The following is an 11,303-nucleotide window of genomic DNA, read 5'->3' as shown; positions in this document are numbered from 1 at the left end:
AGTAATCAGCAATTTCAATTCAGTTTCTCACTTGTTCAATTTTAACCTTTCCTCTGTTTTGTTGCGTAGATTTCTTCGTACCCTGGTTCAAGAGTAATCCTTGTGTTCATTATTCTTATTTAAATATTACCCATTCAATGTAATTTCCGGTAATCTTATTGGTAGATGGATTTCGCATTAGATTTGAATAGGATCGAACAATTTAATACTAACAAAAAAAAAATAATAATAATAATCAGTTACATGGCTCTGTTTCCACAATCTAATTTGTGTTATACTAACCATAATCCCATTTGCTACTGCATTGCTTAAAAGATCGCAACATTCTTCGACGCACATCTTTGGCTTCAGTTTGCTTCGGTTTTACTGAACCCACACACGCACAAAACCCCCGCAGTATGCTTGCATTCCAGCGCTGCATGACGGTGCAAAATACGGTGAATCACTCGCAGTGCGTTTGGCACATAATCACTCCATCAAGCGCGGAGCGCCGGGGGAGTAAATGATGATCGGTCGATCAGGGTATCGCATGTCAGATCGATCGAGTACCAATACCATAAGTTGAGCACCTAACTGCACCGCTTTCCTTGGCCTCTCCCTCGCATCAAAACCGTGCTACCGTGTAACCCCACAAATGGTGCGCTGTGACCCACTGGGCAGAATCCGAAGAAGTTGTCAATCGTGTGCGGTGCGATGGATGGATTAGGAAATATTGTCCAACCAACCGATCGAACAGCCGGCGGGGCTGGTGGACAGGAGGATCAATTAAATTAGTGCCACAGGTAGCACACAAACAGAGGTTCGCAACTGCCTCGAGGAGATCCGTCCGATGCACCACATGTATAGGACCCTCGCCCTTGCCGCCCCCCCCCACGATAATTAAAGAGCTGTGTGCCACCCGTGATTGCAAACGTAAAAGGGCTGGGTCCGGTTTCGAAGAAGGCAAAGCCCATCGGCCTCCAACGCCTTTCGAAGGGGTTTCAATGCTAGTTCTTAGAACGGTATAATTTTTTTTGCCTCTCTTGTCATGACGATGGTGGGAAAAGAGATCGGTCATAGCACTCTCCCCCACGCAAGCTCACCCCCGCTAGCTTGTGGTGCACCAGTGTCACGCTGTCGCCGCTGTCGATTGCATAATGTGTTGTGTTCTTAAAATGTGTTGCCTGCCTTTTGCTTGGTAGACCTCCTCCCACCGATCCGTGCTCGTGCCGGAAAAGGGCGGTTTAGATTTGCAGCTTGGCAGTTTGCAGGCAGGATGACATTTGCGGGTTGCCGCCCGCCAAAAAGGTTACGAGAACACGAGCAGAACTCGTGGCGGGGTGAGAATTGGTGCGCAATGTGGCGCAATGGGGGTGTTTAGCACAAAAGGTGCTCTTTGATTTGCTGTGGGATTGTTGATTGGAGAGCAAAAAGGAGCTGTTGCAAAGAAACATCAACAAGTGTTTGTTTGTATTTTTTTATAGGTAGAGTTTTATTCCGTAATAAATACAGTGAATTTACATCGTATGTACACAGTGGTTCGACTCAGTTTGTTTCTGGTTTGATGGGGTGGGGAGTTCTGGTGTGTTTTTGTTTGCTTGTACATTGCCGGGAGATGAGGATGAAATGTGGCAACATAGTGTGCTCAAATTTTTCCAGCTATTGATAGGTGTTTTGCTTGCGTCGTCTTTCGCCGGAACGGAATGGATTATGCATTAAACCCTAATGGCAAGAGGAGAGAAGGCACAGCACCGATCGGGCAACACCGACCACCCGGCTCTATCCTCAATCGCTGCTGGAACGGGACCATCAGGATGGTTGGTGCGCTAAATGGTGGGACTCCATCTCATCCGTTCCCGGAGTCACACACTGCCCGTCCCGTTTTAGTGGTAGTATCCGTGAGCGTAGGCCGGGGCGGCGTAGGCATGGGCGGCGTAGGCCGGGGCGGCGTAGGCGTGGGCGGCGTAGGCCGGGGCGGCGTAGGCAACCGGGGCGTGCGACACGACGGCCGGGGCGGCGTAGGCAACCGGGGCCTTCACGGAGACCTGTGTGTGTGTGTGTGTGTGTGGAACGGTGCAAAAAGGATGCGATTAGAACCGATTTTAAAACGAAAGACTCAAACCGAATCCGCAGCAAGCGACGAACCCGATGGATGTGTATTCATCCTGTTTTTGCGGGAACGATCCTTACCTTGTAGGTGTTGGCGTAGCTGGTGGCAACCGGGGCAACAGCCTTAACGATCGGGGCAGCATGGTAGGCCGGGGCGGCGTAGGCAACCGGGGCAGCGACAGTCTTGACGACCGGGGCACCATAAGCGTACGGGGCGTGGTAGGCGGCGGCCAGCGGAGCGTGGGCGTAAGCCGGGGCAGAGTAGGCCAGCGGCGATCCGAGGTATCCGGCGGAGACGGCGGCGAAGAACAGGGGCAGAACCACCTAATGGATTCGGAATCGGAAAAATCACCAAACGATTAGCACGAGGATGCACACACTGGAGTCACTTTGGGCAGGAGACCGCTGAGGAAAAGGACACTTTTGGTGGGTGGGTGGGTGAACGAAGGACACTTACGAGCTTGAACATTTTGAGTTTGGGTTGGGTTGGTTTTGTGAACGAAAAGGTTCGAAGAAGGCTAAGAAGCTTTGTTACACTTTGAGGTGCTGGAACTGGAATGCTTTTCTGGCTGGCCGGTCTGACTATTTATAGTGCCGCTCGGGCCTGTACAGCCTTTCGGGCTACAGAATCCGAAGGCACCACAGTCTTGTTAGCCGCTCGAGTCGCTCAAGAATTGATATCTCGCATCGTCGTCGTCGTGTCCCGCTCGTGCGCACTGGTTCTCATCGATCCGCCTATTGCCGATCTGTTTACGCACGCGCGGGTAGTAAGTGCATTAGTACACCACAACGCCACAAGCGATCGCGTGTGCCAACAAATACACACACACACACACACACGTATGGTTACAGTTGCTTTTCGATTGTTGTGTTTACACACGGGTACCTCTTCCAGCCGACTCTCCCTCCCCGCCAATTGCAGCCGATCCTCGAGTCGCGTGGCTTGAAGGGATTGTCTCTTAGATGGAGCTGTGGCATGGGCATGTCTGCGACACAGTGGCGGAGGGGGTATTTTGATAGTGACCCGACCCGAAGCCTCAGCTTCTGCTGCCTAGACCGAGTCGAAGAGGAAAGCGAAGCAACAAAAAAAAAGCGGTTACTCCTTCTTCGCGAGAAGCTAACGATATCATCGGGGTGGTGTACGCCGGGGCACGATGCAAAAAGCCGACCGTAAAGGTAGCGCGCCGGTCGACTGTGAGCGATCCCCTCCTCCTGCCGACTGTGGAGTGCTCACACGATCACACCGACCGGCACGCTGCAGATTGCCATTGATTTAACCTCTCAGTGTCGCACGGCTAGTGGCATGGAATGGGTTTGGGCTTTGGGAGTTTGCAGATCGATCGATCGAGTCGTCTGGGCTCGTCCTGTTCTCGACCGTCGAGTCGATTCACGCGTGCGACGGATCACTTGCAATCGTCATCATGTGTTTTAAGGTGTCTTTTTATTTAGGAAAAATGTGTCATAAAAAGAACATTTGTAAGCGTTACTAGTAATTGATTAATAAAACGTGCATAAAAGGAAGCACTTTCAGTGATCAGCACGGAGACATCGCAGAAACGGTTGAAAAAAGTGCAACAGGACCTGCTGCTTGAGGTCCGTACACGAATCTTTACCTCATAGCTTGAGCTCGTAATGGCTTTGAGGAAGTCGTGATGAAGTTGACATTTTTCTCAGCCGATTCCCACGGTAATACGACGAATCGGGCGGGTGCACTCAAGGCTGGGCAGGGCAAATGACTCACTCGAGCGGTGGTGTCGATGGTGCTGGCTGTTAGGCTTCCGCGGGACATTAGCGCTACCATTAGATTGCAATAAAGTCTTCCACATTGCTCTTATTATATCACTTGCACACGATGCACGATGCATGAGCAGGTGCATGATGGAGGAATTGCGCTTGATTGCGATTATTTGATTGGAGTAAAGGAGAGAACGGGATTGAATAGGGGCTAGTGGACGTATTAGATACATTTCATTGAAGGGAAACGAATAATTTGTAGCTGGAGAGTAATCATTGGGTAACATTTGTTAATATATTTCATTATTGACAGAATTGATGAATAAAAAGCTTGATATTTGAATCATACTCCCTCTTTAGTTAGCCTTACGAGCCATAATCTTGTGCAACGGAAAGGAGCGCTAGGAATTCTTAGCTAGAAACCGTTTAAAATAAATCCATAACACTTGAGCACATGAGACACTCTCTTGGACGCTTGCAGCCCAAACGCGCGCTGATTGATCGCCACGAGATGCATCCGAAGAATGCCGACGGACGTGTGCGAGTGCGTGTGCAATCGACCAGAGGCGCCAGTGCTAAACGGTTATCTGTTGCGACATCACGCATCAGTCCACAGACCAGTAACGGATGTCTTTAAACGGATGCTTCGCTCACCCTGAGAAGAGAAACATTCCTCTAAAAAAAAAACTGTCCACCTGGGGCCGGATTCGGGTTAGCTTTTTTGCAGCAGCTTTCTGCAATGAAGGGATTGGAAGAAAAACTGGCTTACAGCGTCATCTGATGCATGTGTGAACCACGCCAGATCGAACCGGCGGAGGCTAGTCCGCCTGCCCTTAGGTACGGCTAAAAGGTTGTCAGAAAATTCGTGGAATGATTCTTTCGGTTCGATTGGCGCGCTCTGACGGGGGGGCCCTTGTGGGGTTGTGTAATTTTGCTGTCGTCCTGCAGCAGCAGCAAATGGTAGCGGCAGCAGCAATGCAGTGTGTACCACCACGCTTTGCGGTGGCCGCGCACACTCGATCGGGTGCCGCCGGGTGCCTTTTCGCAGTGTGTGTCAATAGTGCATTTTTCACACGAAGATCGGGCACGATTGAGCCGATCCGATCGGTCGGGCTCGGGCACGCAGGGAAAGGGGGGTGGCAGTTGATTGTTGCAGCTGTAATTAATTCCCCATCGAAACCGAAAGTGTCCTCCCCGCGGTCTACCCGCGGTGTGTGTCGGGTGAATTGATTTCGACGCGAAGGGAAGCAACACAGTCAGCCAGGCCGCTTACTCATACTCTTCCCGCGAGCGGGGCTAACTAGCAACCTCGAAGTACGTCTCGCTGTACACCGCTGGCTCGGAAGGGATCTCGGTTTTGTCCGATAGACAGCGCAGGCAGGCAATTTGCATCGACAATTATGCACCACCACCACCAGCCGCTATCGCCAGGTGTGCAACAGCTAGCAGGCCAGATCATCCAGATTGGACGTGAAAATGGAATCAGATCGGGTGGCCTTTGCGTCCCGTGGGGGGTATTTTGTGCGACAACGGTGCCCATAAAGCGCAGCCTCGCCATTCGGTGTGCGCTCTGATTTATGATTTCAATGTCAGCTAAGGTCGTCCGATTGGAATGGTACGAAACTGGTGCGGAGGTCAGGGAAAATCTTAATGCTTACTGTTTGTTCGTTCGTTCTTGTGGAGGCAATAGAAGGCCCGCGGCTGTGCCCGTGCTGCAGCACAAGTCCGGGAGCAAGACCCGGATGGCAGGCTGGTTCTGGTCGGAGTAAGATGTTAGTTCCTGATTGCTTCGTGGCGGCTCCACGTCGGGTGCTTGTTATTGGGTCGTAAAAGCTTGTAGTTGGAGCGCGGAAAGCTTAGGTGTAGTGCAATAATCCTGTCAGGTAGTTGTGTCTGAAGTTGGGAGTTTTATTACCACATCACACAGCAAGAACAAGAGGAAAAAAAGGTACAATGTTTTTAGTTTGCTACAGAAGTCATCCAGCTAATTCTTGGCGGATTCTAAAACCACCAACAAAACCTTGTGGCCTTAGGTTTAGGGGCGTTAAAGGCCATTAGGTTTACTTGAGAGAGCTTGTCCTCCCTCGAGCTAGAACCTTCGACCTTATACTGCAACGACCGGCATGGCAGCAGCTGCGTGCGAACCATGCATTACACAACGTAGAACGTATTGTTTCTCGCGCGTCACCTCGTGTGAGCTTTCAGCACAGTGAGTGAGCAAACTGGACCATTTACGCGAATGCATTAATTGCACTCTCCATTCACCAGCCGTGCTGCTCGATCTGTCCGATCGAATGACAAAGTGACGAATCAAAGTCAGACCACTTTGGAGGTGATTATGATTGCTAGGGCGGACCGCGATCAGCTAACTTGTCGATATTAGATCAATTGGAGTGGAGTCGACACGTGGCTTGAAAAAAAAGCAAATAACGACACGGGGTTTGATAATTGCTTGGGCGATTACATGGCCACTGGTTGGAGGGTTTCGATCGGCCGATTTTCTAAAAGATGGAAACCTCAAGATCATCTGAGATCACACGAGCGATGAAATTCTATATCTTGCATTCCCAACCGAGGTTTTTGAAATGTCTTCCCTTGGCTGGATTAAGTGATCGCACGGGCCGCTTCCCAACACCGACGGGCACGATCATTAAGACTCGCGTTGCATTATCGAAATAACTCATGCAGGTAATCACGATCAAACGGCTGCTGTGATTGGATAATGAAGGGTTGTCGAGTAAGGTGCCGGCACACTCTCCTCGCGGGTGGTTTTGTTTGCCGTCCTCTCCCCAAAAAAGGGCAACCACTTCATGGGAGTTTCATGCTGACTGCTAAAACACCCCGAACGAAATGAAGGATAATTAATGTGATAAAGTGAAAACAGTTTCATTGCTGAAGGGACTCGTAAGATACACAGCCAGAAGGACAGAGAGAGAAAGAGAGAGAGAGAGAGGACTCACTAATCAATTCGTTGTCATGCCACAATTTAAACCGCGCGGGCAAAACGGGGGCAAACGTCTTTTGTGAGCGCATGGGATAGGGAGCTACGCCACGAGTCTGCGATTGCAGTAGCCCTCTGCTCAGGTCGGCTCGGGCCACCGGATTGTAATGCAACTTGAAACCGGGTTGCAAACGGGTCGTGCAATGAAAGCAAAAGGGCTCACGCCAATCGATTCGCCAGGCGACAGGTTGCGAGTGTGTGTGCGATTGGTTAGGTTAGGTAGGTCGGTCAGTGGAACGGTCGACCCGTTCCACACCCCGTCCCTTGTGGGGCTGCAAGGAAAGTTGACTCACACACATTTCGAGCAGTGTGCTCCGAACTGCTCGAACACCTGCCCAGATGAATCAGCCCACTAGCAGCAGCAGCAGCAGCAGTGCTGATGTCGTCAGAGCACATAGGTTTCGTAGGTCGGAGGTGTTTCACACTTTTCTTCAACGCTTTGCCTGACTTGTTTATCGCATTCGAGCTGTTATGCGTGTACGAACATGATGTGTTATCGGAGACGCCTTGGCAGTTGCACTCCGGCTGGCACTCTCACGAACTCTCACGCAGAATCGCAATGTGGAGCAGCCGACGCTGGACGGATAGACACCGTTGGGTATCCAACACGCCCAACCCTTCTCGAGCCGGTCATGCACGATAGAACTGACTTCAAAGGATGGAGACGAAGGGAATGGAGACACCCCGTTACGTAATGGAACTGGGCAGCAATGGACATTAGACGTGGTAGGCTGGAAGCAATTACACAGGGACAATGTTGGGCCGGTGACAATGCGATAAATAAGTCGGCTTTAATTGATACAGATGAGAAGTGGCCGTGCAAGGTAAAAAAAAGCAAGGCTCATATACATATGCACGAGGGATCGCGGGAGAATATGGGTCAAGTTGATTTACGCCGCCTCAGGTTGTCGATACGCTGGCTACCTGAAGCGGCCGCATCGTCGCCTAGCTGCGCTTAGCCCGCAATGCAGCGAAAGACTTCAACGCGCGATAAAGCGACGAACCGCCTTCATTGCAGGCGAGCGTACGTAAAATGTCAAAGCAGTCGAAACTGGAGCATTTCGACACCAATAAATCAGCACACAAATGGAAGCGGTAGATAAGGGGGGAGGGAAGAACAAGGGTAATAGTATACTGAACTTTATTCTGCTTTTGTCTAGAGAATGGTAAAACGATGTGAAGTAAAGGGGTTTTATGGTAAATGGTAAAAACAAAACGGAAAAGGGGTTTTAGCCGGCGGAGCACCGCATAGAACGAATTCGGGATTCAGGATTATGGCCGAACGGAAAGCCTTGTACTTTGCTGCTGAAATGAAATGTCAGCAGGAACATGGTGCTAGCGTGTGTTTTCTGAACTGGTGAAATGATCGCCTTTCTGGTAACCTTGCCGAAGCGGCAGTCGTCAGCAAATGTTAATCTGATAAAATGTAGGTGTAATGTGGTGTAATTCATAATGAGTGTCTTTTATTAGCGAGATGCACTGGAGAAGCCAGGTAATTGATGGTCATGAAAGAGAAATGAAAAATGGCCATAATCAAATGTCAAGCAATGGTCCTTTTCACTGGGGACGCAATAAGCGTCGATTGCACAATTCACAATGTAATCGGTGATGGAGGAGGAGCATTCAGTGTCCTTCGTTTAGAGAGAGAGAAAGAGAGAGAACCCGACTCTTCGTGGTAATGTCAACATTATGCTTTACATCTTGCGCACACAATATTTTGACAATGAGCCAAGTCCACCAGCTAGTAGTACGGCCAGATCAGACTGCTGCTAGCGCCGAACGACCCCGCACTTTGCACGTAATAAACACGTCTATAAGTTCACTTAAAATAATGACACATTGTGAGGGCCCATTTGCCTAAGCAGCACTGCGGCACGAGCCCGACAGACAGAAAACAATCGTGACCTGATGCAACGGATGGTCCCCGTTTGAGTCAAACGCTGTTTTCACGCCGCACAACACTGTCGGCGGCTGCGCGCCGTCGTAGCGCACGGTTTTATGAATAACTGGCTGGCGAGGATATGTAACGGAGTTTCCAAATGCAAAGCCTCCGACAAGCCGAAGCCGAGCACAACGTGTGGTACAAGCACGGCCAATTGTCCGTAGGCGACAATGAGACAGTCGGAGTGAGTTACGAAAAAGTGCATCACAGGCAGTACCAATGGTTTGTGTTTGTGGAAAATGGAAATTCCCTAAAGGTTTAAAAATAACTATTCAGCTCGAAAATCACGACCGGAACCAGGGCTACTTTTGTACGAAGAGTGGAAGGAAAGAATAGGAATAGGATAGTCGATATGTGTGTGCGTCTTCAGCTATAATAAAACGGCCCCCGGAACGCCTTGTGGTGAACGTGGTCGCGCCTCAGTAATCATCGCACTGTTACTGCTGCACGACGGCCTTGAGACAGTTTTATTTTCATACCGTTTCGGCAGAAGGAGTGTAATGGCGCTGAATTGTGCGCAAAGAGACACACACGCCCGTGTATTTATTTTTTTTTTAGCTACAGCAGAGGGTTGTTATGAAGACCAAAGCGTGTGGAAAAAGAGTTGTTTTTTTTGTGTGCACAAAATTCCATCACTTCCTACCGTGTTCTTTGCTCGTGTTTCGTGTTGCTTTTTCGGGTGTAAGAAGATGCCGGCCACAAGCTGACTTAGAAGCACAAGCACACCTTCACCATCATCATGGCCATCGTTTTGCCGGGAGCGTTTGCCCGCACACTAGCAATTATCGACAATTTTCCTATTTTGATGCTGATTAAATAATTAGACGTTCATCGAGGCGGCGATTTTATGTGTGTTGCAGGCTCTCCCAGGATGTTCGAATTTGAATGTGAAGGAACCGAAATGGAGAGACCACCACGACCGGAGGAGGTTGTCTCATGTTTCCAGCCGGCTTTACAGCGTCTTTACGCCTTGTCACCTGGCACACGGCGGGCGGCTTCTGGCGCAAAAGGGCACCGCGACAAGGCGGGAGAACGGTTTCGCGTGACCGATCGATCTTCGCCACGCTGTCGATTCGTGCATGGGACGCGGCTGCTGGCCGGTTAATTGCAGCTCGTGCCCGCTGCTCGACCCGCTGACACCGCGATCGATCTTGCGCAGAAGTCAACTGGTGCATAAAAGGTGGGTGTTGCCACAACTAACCACGAGAGCAACCAGTTTGAATCTTATCAGAAGCATATTTATCATTCAAAAAAGCTGCACATACACACACACACACAGCGTCGTTACAAAGTATTGGAAAGGAGAGTGGATCACACAGTTAGAAAAAAAAAACTTAACAAGCAACATGCGTAAGCATGTGAAATTATATCCACTTCCTGTGAGTGCGTTAGTGAACGCGGTCAACCCTTCCTGCAGCCAATAAATCTGTTCGTGTGCGTTTTTTTTTGTGTTGCGCTTGACGCGCTTACGCACCTAATAAATTCGTGAAAGCTTGCGTTCACTCGCGCAACTCGAGCGTACGCGCAAATCGTTAAGCGCGCCCGGTAGGCGATTGTATGCGCAGTGTGTGTGTGTGCATAAAGAACAGGTTGTGTTTGAACGGTGTCGAATGGTTTGTTTAATCTTGTCAGCACGATTGTTTTTCCCTTTTTTTAAGATGGGAGTAGTTGCTAGTAGCTTTATCTGAGTGCAAAGTCCTTAACCTTTGTCGCTTAAACGGTGTTCTATTTTAGTTGACAACTAAAAGTTTATAAGGCATTTTGGCAAAATATCCTTAATCCTCCATAGTCCCGAAACCTTCAGAGCGTGTCACGATCGATACAAACTTATTACAGCGAAGGTTAAATTTGTGCAGATTGACCATGCAAGCGAAACGGACTGGGGCAAATGCAAATACGGCAAAGTGTCACCTTTTTACCGATCGCCCACCAATCATGTACGTGCACAGATTTGTACCACAACCGCACATGCACACACATACACCCACACACACACACACACACGATCAACGGGTCCGATTGGGTTGACAAAATTAAATCCTAATGGTAACGTTTTGTTTGCGGTTGTCCAACGACCAACGGTGGACGCTGGAGCGTTCCAAGACTTTATTATAAATTTAATCACTGTAAATTGCAACATTGCATTCAATTGGCCGGATCGGGTGATCGGCAGCGCGCTGCTGTGCGTAAGCCGCTCGAGTTGTACACCGTCCAGGCTCAACTTTTACATCTTAGGGCCGAAACCGGGCGCTCGAGCGTAACCGTGGTGGACGGCAACGGTTGAGCTTCCCTTTTCGCCTGCCAAACGAGCCTCCCTGGTTGTGCTTGTTATGCCGAACGCAAACGAAAGGGACTTTGGTGGAGTGCTCTTGCGATCCGAGCGGAGTACTGTCATGTCAACGATAAAGCGACCTGCCCGGTGTTGTTAGCGGGGTGACATTATCGCTTGCTTCGCACAAACGCAACACCGTCGACACACAGGCAGAGCTTGCTTTTACGTCTGGTTTGATTGAAATGATGTTGTGCTGAAAGGGATCT

The 11,303-nt window shown here is 49.8% G+C and overlaps 1 protein-coding gene across 2 annotated transcripts; it reads right to left on the bottom strand.

The window, feature by feature from the left end:
• Positions 1 to 1,446: 1,446 nt before the first annotated feature.
• LOC121592626 (cuticle protein 10.6-like) lies at positions 1,447 to 2,662 on the bottom strand. 2 transcript variants are annotated; one of them, XM_041914257.1, is made up of 4 exons: positions 2,546 to 2,662; positions 2,170 to 2,412; positions 2,013 to 2,024; positions 1,447 to 1,973 (listed from the first exon to the last, which is right to left on the bottom strand). In XM_041914257.1, exons 1-4 carry the CDS (start codon positions 2,555 to 2,557, stop codon positions 1,863 to 1,865), a joined length of 378 nt encoding a protein of 125 aa, XP_041770191.1. In that variant the 5' UTR covers positions 2,558 to 2,662; the 3' UTR covers positions 1,447 to 1,862. The 2 variants fall into 2 exon arrangements, with proteins under 2 accessions (XP_041770191.1, XP_041770190.1); XM_041914256.1 differs by having other exon boundaries at positions 1,447 to 2,024.
• Positions 2,663 to 11,303: the final 8,641 nt, after the last annotated feature.

This window comes from Anopheles merus, chromosome 2L, assembly GCF_017562075.2.
Source record: "Anopheles merus strain MAF chromosome 2L, AmerM5.1, whole genome shotgun sequence".
NCBI classification, from domain to species: domain Eukaryota; kingdom Metazoa; phylum Arthropoda; class Insecta; order Diptera; family Culicidae; genus Anopheles; species Anopheles merus.
This window is presented reverse-complemented; position numbering and strand designations above follow the sequence as displayed.